The sequence below is a fragment of the Saccoglossus kowalevskii genome, chromosome 1 (assembly GCF_978046115.1).
Source record: "Saccoglossus kowalevskii chromosome 1, keSacKowa6.1, whole genome shotgun sequence".
Classification (NCBI taxonomy): Eukaryota; Metazoa; Hemichordata; class Enteropneusta; family Harrimaniidae; genus Saccoglossus; species Saccoglossus kowalevskii.
Window position 1 is genome coordinate 32,396,066 of NC_140641.1, and position 23,509 is coordinate 32,419,574.

Below are 23,509 nucleotides of genomic sequence, written 5' to 3' on the forward strand. Positions count from 1 at the left end.
ATATAATGTATTATAGGCAATCACACGTCACCCGGCACAGTAACTGGTTGGCAAAGACCGGTCATTCTCATCCAAAAGAAAAATAATGGCATTGTCTGCTGTTATTGTTATGAAATATGCATGCATGTGTCTCTAGTAATAAAACAATTTACAAGCAATGTTGTGAATGATGATTACTTGGCGAAATTTGTTACAGACATTCGTATGCTGGGTGGCAAAATGTAAACATATGACGTACACCATATTGTAATGGCCTATAGTGTTGCTTAGTTATAATTATTTTCAGATTTCTCTTCTTGCTTTCTGTAATATGAAGTTTTCCGTATGATGATATATGTGAGAAGGACGAAAATAACAGCTACTGTACATGTAAGAGGTATTGTCACTATTCTTGCCAGTTCATACTCTTCTAATACTCCATGAACACGCACAACAAATGTTGTGCTAAGATGACAGAAACTGAAAGCAAGAATAAATGATTCGATGTTATTGAAATAAAGTAAAATGCTGAAAATACTGGTATGATGAATATCTCAGGTCATTAGTATTGCTCTTAAACTGACTTCATAGTGTGGACATAGTAGTCATTTTCATACACTTACCTGTAATCTGGATCTACAACAGTCAATGTGTAGACATAGTAGTCATTCTCATATTACTTACCTGTAATCTGGATCTACAACAGTCAATGTGTAGACATAGTAGTCATTTTCATACACTTACCTGTAATCTGGATCTACAACAGTCAATGTGTAGACATAGTAGTCATTTTCATACACTTACCTGTAATCTGGATCTACAACAGTCAATGTGTAGATATAGTAGTCATTCTCATATTACTTACCTGTAATCTGGATCTACAACAGTCAATGTGTAGACATAGTTGTTATTTTCATAAACTTACCTGTAATCTGGATCTACAACAGTCAATGTGTGGACATAGTAGTCATTTTCATACACTTACCTGTAATCTGGATCTACAACAGTCAATGTGTAGACATAGTAGTCATTTTCATACCACTTGAGTGAGTTTCCATTACTACTATTCAATATTTGATATTCAAGTGAAGACACAACATTGGATTTAGTCGGTTCCTCAAGGTGGTAGCATTTCTTGTAATTCTGTAATAAAATAGTTGATGGTACAAAATCAAAAACAAAGTCACAGTAGCTGCAAAATTTCAATTCCTTTTGTGTCAATGTCATTAATACTAGGCTCATGGTATACTATTTGATACACAGTAGATAGTTTACCTCTCTTGTCCATGAAGTTTTCATAAGAGACCAATTTTGTGGGACAGTCAAACAACCAGCCTGCAAATAAAGATTAAACATTTACAATGTATACAATATACCAGTGCCCCTGTAAACCATAATTATATTTCACATTTTTTTGGCTATTTTGATTGTGAACACATGTTTATACATGTAAGATACCAGGATACGTTGGGCTAGGCATGCACAATTCAGATCACTATGTGCTGTGGAGATTTTTCCTTTGATTGGAGAGTTACTATGCAATGTAAATAAATGCAGTCTAGTCAAACATACTCTGTGTTTCTATGAAAAAAACACTTATCTTTCAAAGGAATCATTTATATTTGTTTGTTCATGCAGTGTTAATTTTTTAAAAACAGCTACTTTTTACTTACAGTAACAGCATTTAATTTGTAGTCAAAGTTAGTCTTGCCATATACTTCAGACACAACAAAATCAACTTGAACTTCTTCTGCAAATTCATTGTCATGATATCTGTAAAAATTTGTTAAATTATGACTCTTCCATACAAGAAATACTGCCATGTAATATTTAAAATATTTCTATCATATATTCTGACAGTGACTAAATTTTGAAAATTTGACCAAGACTAATCCAAAAAATAGTAAATTACAATCATAGCATGCCATAGCATCACATGTATATATACTGACCTCATCTCTGACCTACACATGTCCACTTTACTACTAACCTACACATACTGCCCACCTTATCACTGACCTACACATAATGTCCACCTTATCTCTGACCTACACATAATGTCCACCTCATCTCTGATCTACACATGTCCACCTCATCTCTGACCTACACATAATGCAAACCTCATCTCTGACCTACACATAATGCCCACCTCATCTCTGATCTACACATAATGCCCACCTCATCTCTGACCTACACATAATGCCCACCTTATCTCTGACCTACACATAATGCCCACCTTATCTCTGACCTACACATAATGCCCACCTTATCACTGACCCACACATAATGCCCACCTCATCACTGACCTACACATAATGCCCACCTCATCACTGACCTACACATAATGCCCACCTCATCACTGACCTACACATAATGTCCACCTTATTTTATCTCTGACCTACACATAATGTCTACCTTATCTCTGACCTACACATAATGCCCACCTCATCTCTGATCTACACAAAATGCCCACCTTATCTCTGATCTACACATAATGTCCACCTCATCTCTGACCTACACATAATGCCCACCTTATCTCTGACCTACACATAATGCCCACCTTATCACTGACCTACACATAATGCAAACCTCATCTCTGACCTACACATAATGCAAACCTCATCTCTGACCTACACATAATGCCCACCTCATCACTGACCTACACATAATGCCCACCTTATCACTGACCTACACATAATGCCCACCTTATCACTGACCTACATATAATGTCCACCTTATTTTATTTCTGACCTACACATAATGTCCACCTTCTCTCTGACTTACACATAATGCCCACCTCATCTCTGACCTACACATAATGTCCACCTTCTCTCTGACCTACACATAATGCCCACCTCATCTCTGATCTACACATAATGTCCACCTTATCTCTGACCTACACATAATGTCCACCTTATCTCTGACCTACACATAATGCCCACCTCATCTCTGATCTACACATAATGCCCACCTCATCTCTGACCTACACATAATGCCCACTTTATCACTGACCTACACATAATGCCCACCTTATAAACTGACTTACATGTACACATAATGTCCACCTTATCTCTGACCTACACATAATGCCCACCTCATCTCTGATCTACACATAATGCCCACCTCATCTCTGACCTACACATAATGCCCACTTTATCACTGACCTACACATAATGCCCACCTTATCTCTGACCTACACATAATGCCCACTTTATCACTGACCTACACATAATGCCCACCTTATCACTGACCTACACATAATGCAAACCTCATCTCTGACCTACACATAATGCCCACCTCATCTCTGATCTACACATAATGCCCACCTTATCTCTGATCTACACATAATGCCCACCTTATCACTGACCTACATATAATGCAAACCTCATCTCTGACCTACACATAATGTCCACCTCATCTCTAACCTACACATAATGCCCACCTCATCTCTAACCTACACATAATGCCCACTTTATCACTGACCTACACATAATGCCCACCTTATCACTGACCTACATATAATGCAAACCTCATCTCTGATCTACACATAATGCCCACCTCATCTCTGATCTACACATAATGCCCACCTTATCTCTGATCTACACATAATGTCCACCTTATCTCTGACCTACACATAATGTCCACCTTATCTCTGACCTACACATAATGCCCACCTTATCACTGACCTACATATAATGCAAACCTCATCTCTGACCTACACATAATGTCCACCTTATCTCTGACCTACACATAATGCCCACCTCATCTCTGATCTACACATAATGCCCACCTCATCTCTGACCTACACATAATGCCCGCCTTATCTCTGACCTACCGGTGCTTATCTACCTGAGAAAACAGTTCACTTCACCTACACATACAGCTTACTCTGACCACATCATACTGCATATCCCATCTCTGACCTACTAATCTACATGAAAACAGTTCACTTCACCTACACATACAGCTTACTCTGACCACATCATACTGCATATCCCATCTCTGACCTACTAATCTACCTGAAAACAGTTCACTTCACCTACACATACTTCGCATCAAAACTATGACCTAAGTATATTTGACTGTATACTTATATTAAATCAAAGATACTCACAGATCTACTGTAGGTAATAATGTGTCTGTATAATAGACTGACACTGGACATCCCCATGCACTGTAATCATATAGCACTACCGTTGTGTTACTGCAATGAATAAATAATTACAACAATTATGTATCCCATTCAGCTGTACATTCAGAGTTTCTAAACAAATAACCAGCTGTATTGATTACTTAAGAGACCACTTGTTGAGAAACAGTTCAATGTATCCAACATAAAAAGCTGCAAGTCACTTGACTACATTAAAATTTACTGAACTCTTGCTGGAATGATAAAATGAAATAAATTACTGTGTAATATTTTCCCCGTACAAAGATCATGTTTTATTGACAAATAGTAGCGTAGCAAATTATGCTACAGGCCTATGTCGTTATTCATTGGTTGTTTACAATATTCATTTCAATGATTGACATAGTTTTAGTTTAAGTGTTTTACTTCCTTGAGTTTAGTAATACCGAGATTTGTTTGCCATTTAATGTCAGTCAAAACCATCAGAGGGAACCATAAACCGTTGTTTTTTTATTTTATTTAAGCATCGTCTGTTGGGCCACATAATTGTACACACCAATACAAGTAGATTGTATCACAGAACTCTATTATTTTATCAACATCTTCTGGGTTTTTGCAACAGCACACCAACCCTTGTATGCACACTGGGCTGCAATAATATCTTTGTATCTAGCTTGCAATTCAAGGCATGCCTGAGAAATTTAGATTTATTTTTCAAAGAAATTGTCACCAGTCTCTTAAATTTTATCGACAAAAATAATTTTAACTATTATGTCTCAACCCTTATGCTGCCAGCCATATGTACTTTTACATTGACCTAATTGACCAGATAAAGGTTGAACCATATCTGTTAGAAGTTTATCTGAGAGACGGGAAGAATAATCATTGTTGTTTTATAAAGACATATCTAGGAAATAAAAATTCACAACAGCAGTGAAAGAGCAATGGCATTAGAGGTTAAGATCATCAGCTAGCAGATGTTCAGCAAAAATATATAGCAAATTTGTTTTTTGCTTACACAAACTGAAATGAGATATGTAAATTAGCTACTTAGTATGCTCAGACAGAGATCAAAAACTAATCTGCACATTACCCTGAGGTAACTATGTACTAAATTTGATCAAAATTCACTCATAAGTTTTTGAAATATTGCTTACACAGACAGACAACCAGACAGACAGACAGACAGCCAGCCAGCCAGCCAGACAGACAGACAGACAGACAGACAGACAGACAGACACACCATACTTCCTACCTCCCTTATATGCTATGTACACACAGGAGATAAAAATTATGTGCATCACTAACTCATCATGAGTGATTCAACTTGTTGGATTTGTTGGTGACTGAATCAAACATTTTTTGCTCTTATTTAATAGGTTGAATGCTCACTAACAATACTTTATAGACTGTCTTACCTAGTATGGAATACCACATTCTCATTGTTATTGCACACTTCAGGTTTGCTACAAATAATAAAATAACTTTATACAAATTTTCAGTCACAGTGATCATAAATAAATGTAATACTAAACATATACCTAAAAAACCATTGATTAATGTCCTATATTCATTCAGATATTCCATGCAAGTTTTATTTCAGTACTATTTTAATTTCAAACTATATATACCTGTAATTGTGCTATATGATTCTAAACTACTGGTATATATACATGTTTTATCTATATTCTATAATTCTGTTGAAATATAATTCCATTCCATGCCATATATAAATAAAGTATATATCTGTTAAATTAAATTTCCAATCCATATACACCAATAGATTTTATCTATATATACTTATATTATGTTAGCTATATATCCCTATAGTGGCAATATAATTTTTAAACTATGTATGATTTACAAAGATTCTTAACTGCAGGTCTTGACCTGTATTCATTTCTAAGAGTGAGACACTTACTTCCTGACCCTAATGCTTCTATTTGGAGGACAACCTACAACTATGTCTGCAACCTATGAAATAAATAATGTACTCTATACTGAATAATAGCTGCCATTTCTTAAATTAATAATTACAATTATAACAACCACCCCATACTGATAAGACCTTTCAACTGACTTGGTGTATACCAGTATACTCACTCTATATATTCTTACACAAAAGAATTAGACAAACTATTTGAATATTCCCAAATTTGGCACTTTTACATTTCACAACAATAAATTCTGACCAAAAATGTGGTACTCGGTAGTTATGTGGCTATTGCAAAGCAGCAGCTAGTTATGTGGCTATTGCAAAGCAGCAGCTAGTTATGTAGATATTGTACGGCAGCAGGTAGTTAATTAAGTGGCTTCTGTATGACAGCAGGTAGTTATGTAGATATTGTACGGCAGCAGGTATTTATGTGGCTTTTGTAAGGCAGCAGGAACGTAGTTATGTAGATATTGTAAGGCAGCAGGTAGTTATGTAGATATTGTTAGGCAGCAGGTAGTTATATGGCTTTTGTAAGGCAGCAGGTAGTTATGTGGCTTTTGTAAGGCAGCAGGTAGTTATGTAGTTATGTAGATATTGTAAGGCAGCAGGTAGTTATGTGGCTTTTGTAAAGCAGGCAGCAGGTAGTTTTGTGGCTATTGTAATGCACTAGGCAGTTATGTAGATATTGTAATGCACTAGGTAGTTATATAGATATTGTAATGCACTAGATAGTTATGTAGATATTGTAATGCACTAAACTCATAGTTGCTGTTGACATAGGAAGTAAAGTAAGCAAATAACACCGAATAAACGGCAATAAATGAGATCTGAAGGCCTTTGCCGCATTCTAACCACGCTGTGTGGCGCGGATCGCGTGGACGGGTTTCATGTTCTCTGCACGTAATAAGCTCGGTTATTAAGCATCCTTTTATTGGGGATGCCCGGTGGCCGAAGGGAAGACGTGTAGTGGCATGAAGCTAGGCGATTAGGTGCCGTACGCGAGCGCCGGTTCGAGTCACGCACGCAGTACGTGTTTACTATAATTAGACAGTCTTTACCTTGCCGTTTATTCGGTGTTATTTGCTTACTTTGTAATGCACTAAATAGTTATGTAGATATTGTAAGGCACTAGATAGTTATGTAGATATTGTAAGGCACTAGATAGTTATGTAGATATTGTAAGGCACTTGATAGTTATGTAGATATTGTAAGGCACTAGATAGTTATGTAGATATTGTAAGGCATTAGATAGTTATGTAGATATTGTAAGGCACTAGAGCGTGTTTATTTTGACTAGCGTAAGCTCCGTTTGGACAAAGAGCTGTTATCACTGTAAACAATGTTAAATTATTCTTCTTATGCTAAGTTCATCTTTGAAAACAACTATTTTTTTATTTTAAAAAAAATCATGCCATTTTCCCATCAAAATCCAAGCCAAAAGAGCGTACTCCAACATCATCAAATCTCTTCCGCGTTGCGTTCAATAACATTAACATATTTAAATGAGCTATGATGATTTGAACGCGTTAGCATCATCCAGCATTTTGATTGGTTAATTAGCGATTTGACCTATTAGCTCAACTCATGCAAGAGAAGCGATCGGAATCATTTGCTTACGATGAAACTAAGTTGAATTTTATTTGAATTTCATAAAAATTAACGAATTTATTTTGTTGTGCGTTATTATAATCACTACTGACTAATAATCAACGTTTGTGAAACGTAGCATGTCTGGATTGAGCATCTGTGATCGCTTGCCGGCATCGCTTAATGCAGTTGTGTTCATTTTTATTAGAAACGTCGTTTAAAATATACTTTTGTTACCAATAAAATAAAAACAAATGTATTTGAAAAATGACACTGGGCGACACTTTAATGACATTTCAGGTGGTCTACTTTTTAATTCAGCAAGAATTATTAATTATTGTTAATTCTGCAATAGTTTCTTTCGTCTTGGGTGGCCCAACTGACGGCGTAGAAAGTCTGTGTAGTTGGATACAATGAAAATGTCCCCCCAAAATATTTGATAATTATTTAGTCCCTGACTGCCCAACCTTATTCTCTGTCTATCGCTTCTTTGACTTAGCCTAGTTTTGACAGTCATTTAAACCCCAAATAAGCACCCATCAGCCGTGAAATCCCCAGGGCGATTTTTCGGATGGGCGAATTTATGGCAGAATCCGGTATTATATAAAGTAAGTATTATTATGGACATCTCGCGCATATTGCCAATGTTTTATACTGTTTGCAGATTGCATATGAAAGTGGTTGTTGATGCCACGCCTATTATTCGACGTCGTTGACAATGTGATAACAATGCCACTCGCACTGTGCACATTTTAGCACTAGATCTAGTGCCATTTTAGCGCTAGATCTAGTGCCGTTTTAGCACTAGATCTAGTACTTTTTCGGATTAGTGCTACTAGCACTAACCACTCGCACTACGCTCATTTCGACACATTTACATACATGAAGGCACTTGATAGTTATGTAGATATTGTAAGGCACTAGATAGTTATGTAGATATTGTAAGGCACTAGATAGTTATGTAGATATTGTAAGGCACTAGATAGTTATGTAGATATTGTAATGCACTAGATAGTTATGTAGATATTGTAAGGCACTTGATAGTTATGTAGATATTGTAAGGCACTAGATAGTTATGTAGATATTGTAATGCACTAAATAGTTATGTAGATATTGTAATGCACTGGATAGTTATGTAGATATTGTAATGCACTAGATAGTTATGTAGATATTGTAATGCACTAGATAGTTATGTAGATATTGTAAGGCACTAGATAGTTATGTAGATATTGTAAGGCACTAGATAGTTATGTAAATATTGTAAGGCACTAGATAGTTATGTAGATATTGTAAGGCACTAGATAGTTATGTAGATATTGTAATGCACTAGATAGTTATGTAGATATTGTAAGGCACTAGATAGTTATGTAAATATTGTAAGGCACTAGATAGTTATGTAGATATTGTAAGGCACTAGATAGTTATGTAGATATTGTAATGCACTAGATAGTTATGTAGATATTGTAAGGCACTAGATAGTTATGTAGATATTGTAAGGCACTAGATAGTTATGTAGATATTGTAAGGCACTAGATAGTTATGTAGATATTGTAATGCACTAGATAGTTATGTAGATATTGTAATGCACTAGATAGTTATGTAGATATTGTAATGCACTAGATAGTTATGTAGATATTGTAAGGCACTAGATAGTTATGTAGATATTGTAAGGCACTAGATAGTTATGTAGATATTGTAATGCACTAGATAGTTATGTAGATATTGTAATGCACTAGATAGTTATGTAGATATTGTAATGCACTAGATAGTTATGTAGATATTGTAATGCACTAGATAGTTATGTAGATATTGTAAGGCACTAGATAGTTATGTAGATATTGTAAGGCACTAGATAGTTATGTAGATATTGTAAGGCACTAGATAGTTATGTAGATATTGTAAGGCACTAGATAGTTATGTAGATATTGTAAGGCACTAGATAGTTATGTAGATATTGTAAGGCACTAGATAGTTATGTAGATATTGTAAGGCACTAGATAGTTATGTAGATATTGTAAGGCACTAGATAGTTATGTAGATATTGTAAGGCACTAGATAGTTATGTAGATATTGTAAGGCACTAGATAGTTATGTAGATATTGTAAGGCACTAGATAGTTATGTAGATATTGTAAGGCACTAGATAGTTATGTAGATATTGTAATGCACTAGATAGTTATGTAGATATTGTAAGGCACTAGATAGTTATGTAGATATTGTAAGGCACTAGATAGTTATGTAGATATTGTAAGGCACTAGATAGTTATGTAGATATTGTAATGCACTAGATAGTTATGTAGATATTGTAATGCACTAGATAGTTATGTAGATATTGTAAGGCACTAGATAGTTATGTAGATATTGTAAGGCACTAGATAGTTATGTAGATATTGTAAGGCACTAGATAGTTATGTAGATATTGTAAGGTACTAGATAGTTATGTAGATATTGTAAGGCACTAGATAGTTATGTAGATATTGTAAGGCACTAGATAGTTATGTAGATATTGTAATGCACTAGATAGTTATGTAGATATTGTAAGGCACTAGATAGTTATGTAGATATTGTAAGGCACTAGATAGTTATGTAGATATTGTAAGGCACCAGGTATGTAATGGCAATCTTGAGCTTCAACCTGAGCTTGCTCAGAGTCAACCTGAGCTCCACCCTGAGCTTCAACTTGAGCTCCACCCTGAGCTTCAACTTGAGCTTCAACCTGAGCTTCCTCAGAGTCAACCTGAGCTCCACCCAACTTGAACCCTGGAAATTGTTTACAACAGAAGCTCTAAATTCAAATCAGTTGTGTTGGAGTCACAGTTGTTTCACACACATGAAACATTTTTCCTTTTTTTATTCTAATCTTTATTTCTGCAGTTACAGTTTTATTTTATTCTGAAAAGGAAAAAATGACTAATTATTTAAATAATAATAATGTTTATTTAATATTATTTTTCTATCAGTCTACAACAATGAAGTAATAAATGGAAGTTGAGTTGGTTAATAATAAGATAAAAGTAATAGTAAACAAAAGTACCTGAAAGTAATTGTTGTAGAGATGACAATCCATGAAGAAATGTAATTTATTTTCAGTTTTATTATGTAATTCATCTTCAGTTTTATTAGCTCCGCTGTCCACTTTGTCGAGCGGAGCTTATCATACGAGTGATTGTCTGTCGTCGTCCGTGTCAATATTTTACAATGCTTTGATACTTGGTGTACATTGTATATGTACCTTGGGTAGACCTCTCTCAGATTTGTTCATTTCAAAACTCAGATTCGAATTTCAGTTAGATCTGAAAATATGTGCGATGCACTAGAATGACATTACGAAAACATGCGATCTTCGGGTAAAGACGTGTCAATTAACTACCAGCAAGATTAGCCATGGCTCACACCTCTCTTACATTCCCCCCAATTCACACATACAATAGGTGTTGCTAGTCTGTTCTATAGTAGTCTGAGGTGTAACATAGGCAGAACAAAACACTTTCATCGTTAACACATAAACAATACACATAAACACTAGGTACAATTCCTTGAGTAAAACTGCAGAACAGAAAAGATTGTTCCGTCGCCCGCTTGTTTTTTTTTCTGCCTATCAAAAACGTCAACTGGAAACAAATTAAAAGTACTGATAAAAACATTGTTTAAATATGTGATATCATAATTTGAAGCTTGGCAGCAGGTAGAGCACTTCCTGTTGTCCAGCCATTTTAACCCTCGTAACAAAAATTAGCATACTTATAAGCACAGGGATATATGTACATATATTGGTATTTGAAGGGGGATTCGAGTAAATTTGATTATCTAACCCGAATTAAAAAACAAAAATTTGCAAAGTTTGATGAGTAAAAACCAGGCTTGACTATGCCCTGGTTTGTTTGATCATGGATGTACTATGGTTTGATTACAAGCTACATTAAGACCAAACCAAGGATGTCCATCTTTCATTTTGTCGGTTCATTCTTGGTCTCTCCAAATTCACACCAAAAATGGCTGTTTATGGTGAGCTAGGAAGGTACCCAATTGACTGTTTTATCAAGAAACAACGACTTAAGTATATATAGATTCAACCGAGTAACAAACTCTGATAACATATTATTAAGAGAAGCCTACTTACCCGGTAGTAAATAAGAATGTAAAAAGTAAATGGTTTACAAGTGTAGAAACCCTCATGCAAGATATTGATGTTATTACCATTGTAAACTCAAGATAAATAAGAAAAAATTTAGACTTTATTCATAAAAAAATCATTTGGATTTTTTACATGCATAATGATAATAGAAAACAAACCTTGGCTAAAACAAACTAAGAACATACAGACTTTTTAAACAAGATTTAAAAATTGAAAATTACTTAATGAATATGCAGAACCATGGTCTTAGGAGGTTAATTGCAAAATTCAGGACAAGCAACCATGACCTTAAAATTGAGAAAGGCAAACATAATAATGTGCCACTGGATAAAAGAACATGTGATTTGTGCAGCCAAAATATAATTGAGGATGAGTAGCATTTTGTAATGAAATGTACAGCCCACCATACTCTAGCACCAGCCTTAGCTGTCTTCCTAAAAAACAGCTATGGAACAAAACAGCAACAACTATCAGTGTATTAGGTTACATTTTGTGTTCATTCTATATTCTGTATTCACCATTGGTTGCAAATTGTCTTTATTGTTTATTCATATTTGTTTTTGATTTTTTTTATATTTTTAGAATAGGTTTTTCTTTTTCTTTTTAGATTATAGTTTTTAAATTTCTTTCTGTAAGACCCTTTTATCCTTTCCTAAGGATTTTATGCGTCTAATGAATATTGTTATTATTATTATAAACAAAGCTAGGTCTAACACCTCTCCACCCCAAAACAGACTTTTGATGTGTTCTTTATAAATGTATTGTATTTGACGTGTACTTTTGATGTGTACTTATTTTACGCTTGTCTCAACGAGATTTTTTGTTTTTACTTTTTTATTATTATGATTTTTTTCTTTATTGTAATTTTATCTATATTTCAACAGAGATTCGATAACAACAAAGTTATTATTATTATTTGTTTTATTCTATATACCACAGCCTTTCTATATAGGATGGAGCTCAATACTGTGAATAGACACAAGCTGCTAATTATTCTGTGTTGTTGCACTTTAATTTGTTATACTGGTACCCTAAGATTCGATGAGTAAATGACAGATAAAGCCGATTATTAGTGATTTGTTACCTTAGATTGTTCAAACATAAACAACCCTGGTCGAAAAGACCATGGAGCTAAAAAAAAGCTCCATGAATAGAAAAAAGATAAAATATATTAGAGACAAAAAATCTTAAAGCACAACAAAACTACAAATACACTGTATCATAGTAATATTTTGACAGAAAGGTGAGATTTATTTTCAACATAATGTTTCAAGAAATTATTTCGCTCTTATTGTGCCATCAGAAAGTCTTGGGCGATGACAGAATTGGAAACATAATATTTAACTTCAACACAGCTGATGTGACCTTGGACGCTCAGGTTGGAGCTCTGTGTAGGCGCCCAAACTTTGTTTGAGCTTCCGTTGTAAACAATATGCCAAGCTCAAGTTAAAGCTCAGTGTGGCGCAGCGCTCAGGTTTTCATGGAAGGTAGTAAGGGGTTCTTTTATGGTTATTGTAATGATCTTCCACTATTAATACTGGGGTAAAATTATTTCCCGTTTTGGCTTCTATGCCCAGGTCGTAATGCTCAGTTTTGTTGCCATATTTGCTGATTTCAATAAAAAAAACTACCATCAATGGGAGACTTCATTTTACAAACCGTGCAATCATTTTCGATGACAAGTTTAAACTATATTTAGAGATATGTGCGTTTTTGCTAGCGAGTGCATTTCTTTCGCTTGCTTTAACGGGTGACTTAAACCAAGCTGATTCGATCTCAGATGCTCAAGTTGGAGCACAGTGTCGTTTTGAGTTTCTGCTGTAAATCCAAGCAACAATACCCAACTATAATCCAACCAATCAATGTCAAAAAGCAATATTACAAATCATCTCTTTTGTCATAAAGTCTGGTAGAAAGATGACCATTGTTGTCAAATTCGAGGTAAATGTCAAGGTATGAGGCCGAGGAAGCTGATTCTGTAGTTTCTTTAATGTCTAGTTCTGTGGGATATATCAATGGGAGCGAATCACAAAAGTTAGGATTGTTGATGGAAAGGACATCATCAATATATCTAAATGTAAAATTAAAAGATTTAGCTTCTTTTAATTGTTTGTTTCTGAAGAAACTCGGTCTCATACAAGAATAAAACCAAGTCGGTCAGCAAGGGAGCACAGTTAAATATATGTCCTCCAAACTTAACAAATATATTATCTATCAAAAATTCAAGCATGAGGACAATGTCTTCTTCACTGTAAAAAGTGGTGGCATTAGTTTCATTCTTGACGAAATAAGTGGAATTGTAGTTTAGAACAATATATTTATATCGGCTAGAACCATTCTTATGAAAAAATGATTGATGAACAATATCTAAAATTGAATGTTTTAATAGACTTTATTTCAGATATAGATCTAGATCAGAGTTTTTCCAAAAATTCTTTAGAATTGTGCAATATCCACATGTGATTTAAACCAAATTAAATCTACCAAATTAATATGCAGTATTAATTTGTATAGATTTTCACCCAAACTAGATATACTATCCTAAACGTATTGGACAAAAAAGATATTTTATTCAAATGATAAATTAAGATAAATTTGCATGAAAAACTAATCAGTATACTAAATAATTTCCCAAGCTCAAGTTGGGTGGAGCTCAGGTTGACTCTGAGGAAGCTCAGGGTGGAGCTCAAGTTGAAGCTCAGGGTGGAGCTCAAGTTGAAGCTCAGGGTGGAGCTCAGGTTGACTCTGAGCAAGCTCAGGTTGAAGCTCAAAATTGCCATTACATACCTCAAGGCACTAGATAGTTATGTAGATATTGTAATGCACTAGATAGTTATGTAGATATTGTAAGGCACTAGATAGTTATGTAGATATTGTAATGCACTAGATAGTTATGTAGATATTGTAAGGCACTAGATAGTTATGTAGATATTGTAAGGCACTAGATAGTTATGTAGATATTGTAATGCACTAGATAGTTATGTAGATATTGTAATGCACTAGATAGTTATGTAGATATTGTAAGGCACTAGATAGTTATGTAGATATTGTAAGGCACTAGATAGTTATGTAGATATTGTAAGGCACTAGATAGTTATGTAGATATTGTAAGGCACTAGATAGTTATGTAGATATTGTAAGGCACTAGATAGTTATGTAGATATTGTAAGGCACTAGATAGTTATGTAGATATTGTAATGCACTAGATAGTTATGTAGATATTGTAAGGCACTAGATAGTTATGTAGATATTGTAAGGCACTAGATAGTTATGTAGATATTGTAAGGCACTAGATAGTTATGTAGATATTGTAATGCACTAGATAGTTATGTAGATATTGTAAGGCACTAGATAGTTATGTAGATATTGTAAGGCACTAGATAATTATGTAGATATTGTAAGGCACTAGATAGTTATGTAGATATTGTAAGGCACTAGATAGTTATGTAGATTTTGTAAGGCAGCAGGTAGTTATGTGGCTTTTGTAAGGCAGCAGGTACACATGTAGATATTGTAAGGCAGCAGGTAGTTATGTAGATATTGTAAGGCAGTAAGTATTGTATATAACAGTAGGTAGTTATAAAGCTATAAAATACACTTACCTTTTGGGGTGTTGGGGAACAACTTAGACTGGAGAAAACAGGATTTGCTCGAATGCTAAAACAAGAAATGAAAGACATTTTAAATATACCCGGTAAGTATTAGAGCATTTTCATTGTTGATACACAAACTAGATTGAAACAGTCAGGACTTGTGTTACATATGTTGATAATTATTGTAAAGTTTTATTCAAAGAAAATTCTAATTTATTTCAAATATTAAATGTGCATACTGTTCATGTAATTATTGGTGTCATTGGTATTTCCACTATCTGAATGCAATGAGCATCCACTGTTGAACCCAGTGTAAGCAGTCTGGTACAGTGAATGTATTTTACTTCTGCTAAGCTATAGTCACCTTTTATATATTTTTTTAGTGATTTGTTTCACCCAATATTTTAACAATCAGTTCAATGTTTAGATGCAGTTCAAATAAGTGCATTGAGTTGATCAGATTATGAACCAGATACATCCCTTCATGTATGACGCATGTTCAAATTCTGTCCCGTCATGTCAGAAACGTGACCTATTGAACAGAAATTCTTAAAACTTAATGGCCGCTATTCAGCCATTTTCAATCAAAATCACAGCACAAAGTGACCACATCAACATTCCCTAACATTCTTTATTTGAATCAATATTTAGAAAATTTCATCTATTCTGGAACTGGTTTTTAATAGTAGAAATGCTCATTTTTGGATCACTTTGGATCTAAAATGGCCGCCAGTCAGCCATTATTTGTAACACAAAATTAAGTGCTGAGCACACAAGATTATGTCTTTGTGCCAAATTTGAAAGAAATCAGTTAAAATGACAGAGTCTATACCTCAAACATTGTCACTATTTTTGTGCCTGCCTCACTTGTAATTATGAACACATATGAATAGAATAAGATGCAAGATTAACCAATCAGTGGCCAGAATTTCAAGTTTATTGAGGAAATATGGAAAAATGTCTGAATAACTTACACATTTTACAAATGAAAAAAAAACTTTGTCATAGAGTTATTTAATTGTTATTTAGGCAATGAACAGTTAATAGCATACCTTACTAAATTAGTATGAAATGAATGAGTTGCCACATCTATCACACTAGATAGTTTCATTGTCTGAAAAAAAATAATAACATTATTACTCCACTGTTGTACAAATATCAGAGTATGGGCAACAAATGTCATAGCAATACTAGTTATAGGTATGGATGTAACAAACAAAGTTTTAGGTACAGTTGGTTGTTAACCAATCAGATGCCTGGGTGGTTCAGGAATAGTGAATGCAACACAACATGAAAGTGATTTATAAGTGTTGCGTTGCAACCTTTCAGTATTGATTTCAGTGAAAAATGGCATAATTTTGTTGAAAGAAACAAATTGGGATTTTCTGGAGATAAACTGATAATTGTCAAAAAGAGTTTATCCACAGTCCCTCTATCCCCGGTCTGGAAACGCTTGGCAGTCTATTGTCCCAGGGCTGGTTGTGGGTGAATAAACCGTTCACACCTCGGACAATTAGCCACGAAGCTGAGCGAATACTAACTTACATTTGTAAGCACTGCAATCACAAACTGCAAACAGGACAGTACATATTACCGTGATTTATCAAAATACGAACATTTGAAAAAAATGCTAAATACATCACCAAAAGGTAAATATACATATCTATGCATATTGAAAAAAATATTATGGGTGAATGCAGTTTTCTTACTATAAAAGGGGCCAACCTGTTGACAACGCGTCGAGCAAGTTCAGTAAATCAAAAACAAAATGGCACCCGTAAATAACTTCTCATCAGGGCAAAAAATGTCTGTCTACTCAATTTCTGGCAGTGCTGAAGAATTGATACTACAAGATGTTATTCTTAGAGACATGTTGTCACCAGCATTGTAAACTACATTCCAAATATATGTTTGGAAACAAAAATAATGACACGAAAAATCGAATGTCAATGAATCGACAAGAGGCCATCTTTATTTTTAACGAAAAAAGTGATGCCTAAATATAATGTGTATACTGTATATAATATTTTAACAAGCACAATGAACCGACCCACCAACTACAACTAGGGTAGTTTTAAGCTATCTGTCGGCTGAGATAGCTCCGCTGTTAGCAATGCACATTTCAATTAAAGAACTGAAGATATCATTAAATAGAAAATGAACAGTATGTATAGTATCAAAGCAATCAAACTTGCTGTTTTCAACAATAATTCAAAAATATCACTTTTTACCAAAAAAAAAGACAAAAATAATCATTAAAATTAAAGAATTGAAGATATCATCACGAAATGAACGAATCTGATAGAGGTCCACATGTAGTACCTATATATGTAATATCAAAGCAATTGCACTTTTGGTTTTCAACAAGAAGTCGAAAATATAACTTTTTACCAAAAATGACAAAAATATTCACAAAAATTAGAGAATTAAAGATATCATGACGAAATGAACAAATCTGAGAGGGGTCCACATGTAGTACCTATATATGCTATATCAAAGCAATAGGACTTGTAGTTTTTAACAAGAAGTCGAAAATACCACTTTTTACCAAAAATGGCAAAAATATTCACCATAAAATTAGAGAATTGATGATATCATCATGAAATTAACAAATCCAAGAGAGATCTATCAAAGGTACATACACACCAAGTATCAAAGCATTCAGACTTGTAGTTTTCAAGAAGAAGTCGAAAAAGTGAAACGTTGATCCCTGACAGAGTACCTCAAATCTAAGTGCGATATTCACGAATAATAATGTCTGTATGCCACTTGCTGGCTAAAGAATTGTGTTGAGCTTCAAAATCCATATAAAGTATAAAAATAAATGGGTTTTTTTCGGTTGTAAAATCTAGAATATGATGGGAACAATGAATCGATCGTTTCAATAGAATGCTCTGTATCAAGAGACTATGCTTTGCAGAACGCCATACCCAGCGCAGTCCGAGCACAGCAGGTAATTCACACCTTAGACAATAGCTGTTTTCAGACCGGGGATAGAGAGACTGTGGTTTATCCATTCATGCTTGTAAATAAATTAACAGCGTTTTTTTGCAACCAAAAGATTGCCCGTCTGACGAAACATCCCCCATTGGCAATGGTTTGGATGGGTGATGTATCAGACATATTTAATTTAGCATATTGGTATTTATTCAGTCGATAGATTGAAACATTAGAATGTAGACTTCAAAGACATCGCCAAATGCAGAAAAGGTCAATTTTGCGATAGAAAACTACTTACTAGTAAAATAGTCAATTACTTACTAGAATCTTAGTGTATGTTCCTGGTGCTATTATCTCATCAGAATAGACATTATGTTGTAATCTCAATAAATCCGGTCTTGTCATAGTAACCTGTAAGACAACACAAAATAATACTATAACACTAAAAGAGGACTCACTTAATATCCATCGTTAAAAATTAAAAACATATCATTTTGTGATATTACAAAGTGCAGGACTTATGTAATGCAGCACAGTACATACACATTCACTATATAAAAAAGTCTTTCACTATATAAATAAGCATGACATTCATTTAACCTTTTCATCACCAGTTCCCACTTTTCATCCCAAATTCACAAAATAGTCTTCCACTTATAGTCTGCACTATCATACAGAAGATTGCAACAAAAATAGCAAAATTTTTTGAGTAAAAACTGAAACTTGACTCAAGTTTTGTTTGTTGGCTCCAAAATAAAGTTCATTTTCAGAAATATTGAAAAAATTAAGAAAACAAATTCAGGCAAGGAAGTTTTGTGGTGAAAAGATTAAAACGTTTAAGAGTTTGTGTTATCAAATTAATTGTTAGTAACAAGCATATGATTAAACAAAAGTACATTCAGTATTAATGTAATTGTTATTAAGACCTACCAGTATTTGATTGTGCTGCCATGGCTGTGTTATTAAGTGTATACTGAAGTTTAGAGTTGTTTGTGCATCAAAATAATAGATTTGATCACTGTGCAATGTGCTCTCCAACGACTGCAGCTACAGGTAAACAAAACATGACATGTCATGTCATGGCCCCCGCTCAGAAAAAAATTTAAAAACTTGTATTTAGGGGGATGGGGTAAAAATTTATTCATTTGGCTTTTCTGAGACAATTTATAACTTGTTAAACATATAATGCGATGTGCACTTGTAAACAATGATTACCTGTCCCTGAACCAACTTTGAACAAAACTGGATGACACATATCTGAGAAAAAGCTGGTAACAGCTAGAAAAAGCTTGTTTTTTTTAGATTTTTGAGGGAAAAAATGGCCTCCAAGTCGTAAAAAATTATCCAATCAAACAGGTCATGAATGACACTGCCTTCACTTGTTGTCATTTGAAAGTTGCAACATATAATTTGTCCAGTTTTTGGCATGAACCTAAATTGGCAAACATGATTTCTATGGCATTTTCAAGTTTATAGCACTCTCCATTCTGGTCTCAACAAGAACACCAGAGAGCAACAAACAAGTACAACAGGTAAATGACATGCCAGTATGCAAATCAGATCTGCAAATATGTTGAAGAGTCAGTGTTGTGTCTGTTTGGATAAACTTCCTTGTACAACTGTATTCCTAATACAAGAACACTGTCAATCACAGAACTGTTCCAGCGAAAAACTTCTGATATTTTAGTCAGTAACAGGGCAAAGATCCCGTTTGTCATACAAGTACTAGCACCAGATGAGGAACTAAGAAACTGCGATGATCCTTGGTGTACATTACCTGTGTCAACAACTTTACTTCCCATGTACTTCATGTACAGATCTACATGTAGTTTGTGGCCCTGAATTAGTTTCAATATCTCTAAATAAAGACAAGAGTACTTCTCATATGACAATGATACAAATAAAGTGCAAGAATTCAGAAAAATATTATCAAGTTTTTATTAACATACATTAATATTAACAAATCGTGTGAAATTGAACTTTTATGTACAGAGAACCACATATTTATGCTTTGATTGACAGCACTTCTCAAAGAAAAAAAAAAGACGACCTGCAAAACTTTATACAATTGTCAGACATGCAGCGAATAGTATGCTTTTGTAATACATGTATATGCAGTTTCAGTGGCTTTGCTTTCTGAGAAAAAAATTCTGGCTCTGCACCTGAAAATAACAAAAAACATTTTATAGTCAAAAGTAAGCAGAGGTTGTAGCATATGTGCTCCCATTAGTCGTTAAAGTTAATTAAAAAAGATATTTGTGTACCGTCTTTTCAGTACGAAAACATATTACTTAATATATTTATATCAGCCAGAAAGAAATTGCAGTTTACACTGAGCAATTAGGAATATACATGGACAACAATTGATGCATGTCTAGCAATATACTGTTTGAAAGGCTGCAAGATGTACCTAATGAAATAGCAAACCAATCACTACTCAAGTCGGACTGGCTGGGAAACTGCACGATACATACAAAAATGTATGCAAATGATATATGAGCAGCTCCACCAAATATAAAAATATTCTTTTCATAGTTAGGACTCTAATGTGAATGTGATTTTCCACTCCTTAGTAATAGTAGTTAGAGTATTGTATTGTACTGTATCGTACAAGTTTATTGTGATTTTATATGTATTTGTAATATTATTTAGCTTTATTTAGCATTCTGTTTAGTTGGTTAACTTTACTGTATCTTAATGTAGTTTATTTTATTTTTATACGACCATAGAACAACTCACTGTAGTTTGTTTTAATGTTGAATAAAAATTAAAATCAGTCACTGTATAGTGGTGACGTATTGCGCGAAACTGTTGCAAAGACAATACTTTTCTCGATTTGCGTGCTGTCGTGAGTCGATAAAAAATGCATGGAATGGTCGGCAGTATTGATAAAGTTCGTCTAGTGTGACATTCGTGGCTGGCGAAAAGCAAGATGCGGTATAATCCTTTAAAAAGGCGTCAAGGGGGAGTGAAAGGCCCTAATTTGGTTCTACAATAGGCGTCATGAAATGTTGGAAAATTAGTCAATCAAAAAAACTGTTCACATGACAACAAATGATCACGGTACGGTAGCTTACTTGTTTTCAAAGTGTTGTAATTGTTGATTAGTACTCAGTAGTGATTATATTGACGTACAAAAAATAAATTCGTTGAATTGTTATGAAATGCAAGTAAAATTCAACTTAGTTTTATCGTAAGCAAATGTTTTCGATTACATGTTAACTGTAACAACTACACAAGAACCAAGAAGAACGATCGAACCTTCTAAATTATTGACGTTGTGATAGCGCCCTCTTGTGGCGATATCTCCGGATCCTGACTTTCAAAGCGAAAGTATACGTAGTTTTCGTTGTGCATATTCGATGCAAGTTTTCCAAAGTTATTTTAGTCTGACCCCGGAATAGAGGTATGCATAAGTGAACATTCATGTTTTTACATCATTCGATGCCAATTTGGGCTTTGACTTCATATTTCCATTTATTCTGAGTCAGTTCATGCACTTTGAAGTAGCGGTCGCAACATTCTATATTAGAACACGAGATGTCATTTATATTGTTGGACATCAAATACTTGTAATAATTCTATTTTTTAAACTCCATGTAACACAATTTGTTAAGAAGTATGTGATATATATTTATCGTCGCATTTGCCTAATGCAGTGAGTTTTGAAACTTGAGTTTTTTACAAGCGAGATCTTACTTTTGACATGTATGTATACCGAGGCGCCGTTATGTGATTATATAACAGAAACGTTTGTAACTGCATGAACTGAAATTTGAGTGTTTATATTTCGCAATATTTTATTGAATTTTTAGTGAGTTTATTTTGTGTTGTAATTCTGATTTATTACAGTCTTACATGAATTAATGAATGAAACGATTATTGGCAATCTACCCCTGAACGATGTTGCTAATATATACAATTCGCCACATTAACGTTCAATACGATACGATACGATATCCGCCATGTTATCCTTCGCACGACCAGATAGGTCAAGTCGCTAATCAACCAATCAAAATGATGGATGGTGCCCATGTACTCATTTGAGCATTTAAATATGACAGTTCAGCGACCTCATGGTGAAAGCAACATGGAAGACCAGATTTACCAATGTTTTAGTGCGATCTTTTGGCTTCGTTTTTCATGGGGAAAAGGGCATGATTTTTTTTTAATCGGCCCGATTTAGAAAAATAAATAAACGTACCGTCTCAAATCAGAATGTACCGGGTGGAATTTTTCTGGGAAAAAAATAAACGTACCAGTACGTTTATTTGGGACATTTAGCGTTGTGGGCAAGCTCTCCTTAGTAGCGACATATTTTTAACTTCGCCTATGGCGTGATCAGTGGATTACGTAAATAAACTAACACTTTCAATGAGTACATGCCTACCCAACTAAACTTGTTTATGGCTGTTTATGAACAGCAAAGATGCATCTCATAGAACAATAGCTGTGGAAATCATAAACAAATGTAAATGTTGCGGAAATCAAGCATGGCGATAATGATTTTGAGTGAGGCAAAGTCTGGTAAGCGTCTCAGAGCAGCATTGCGCCGACACCAACACGACGTTTGAATCCCGGTGAGAGCACTGCAAACCTCTTAAATCACGAGGTAAACTTTCAATTTACACAATACATAATCAGTTCCTACAACAATAATAGAAAGGCAGTTTTTCTGGCGAAGCTCCCGCTAGGTTAGCAAGAGTTTCTCACGATCCCGAGACACAAACGATAATACAAAGTGTATAAATACCATAACAAGCACAGTTTCTTACCTTTGAAATTGATGAGACACAATTTTGTCCATATAAGCATTGCGCAAATAAAGATACAATTCTGGGATACAATATTCTTACACAAAAACGACTGTGATTTCCACCAAGACGAGAAATGAGTTTGTGTCATCAAAACTCGGATTAAACTCGGGTAATTTCGGGAAAAGTCGGATTTTCCAGCAGTTTTGAAAGAAAAATGGTAAAAATTAAAGAAAAACACAGTGAAACTTTGAAGAATCGAAAAAATAACTTGATGTGCATAATAGCACTATCAATTCCTATCTCTGTACCAACTCTGAACTGAATTGGATCACACATGTGTGAGAAAAAGCTGGTAACGTGAAAATGTGCACACACGGATGCACAGACACGACCCAAATTAACAAACAAATAAATAAAGGAGAAGAGTGGGCAAACATAATGCTCCTAGATGAAA

The 23,509-nt window shown here is 34.4% G+C and overlaps 1 protein-coding gene and 1 long non-coding RNA gene across 2 annotated transcripts in view; both read right to left on the bottom strand.

Annotated features, from left to right (window-relative positions):
* Positions 1-266: 266 nt before the first annotated feature.
* Positions 267-23,509, bottom strand: part of LOC146750845 (uncharacterized) — a 45,414-nt gene continuing 22,171 nt past the window's right edge. Inside the window, exons 6-15 of the mRNA XM_085497583.1 lie at positions 19,229-19,345; positions 18,620-18,709; positions 16,411-16,472; positions 1,653-1,752; positions 1,255-1,314; positions 965-1,122; positions 845-857; positions 724-736; positions 603-615; positions 267-459 (exon numbers count right to left, since the gene is read on the bottom strand). Coding sequence (XP_085353709.1) covers positions 267-459; positions 603-615; positions 724-736; positions 845-857; positions 965-1,122; positions 1,255-1,314; positions 1,653-1,752; positions 16,411-16,472; positions 18,620-18,709; positions 19,229-19,345 — 819 coding nt within the window. The remainder of the gene's footprint in view (positions 460-602; positions 616-723; positions 737-844; positions 858-964; positions 1,123-1,254; positions 1,315-1,652; positions 1,753-16,410; positions 16,473-18,619; positions 18,710-19,228; positions 19,346-23,509) is intronic.
* On the bottom strand, positions 20,213-23,145 carry LOC144355183 (uncharacterized). Its single transcript, XR_013421167.1, has 2 exons — positions 23,074-23,145; positions 20,213-20,460 (listed from the first exon to the last, which is right to left on the bottom strand). It is a non-coding gene; the product is annotated as an uncharacterized LOC144355183 (long non-coding RNA).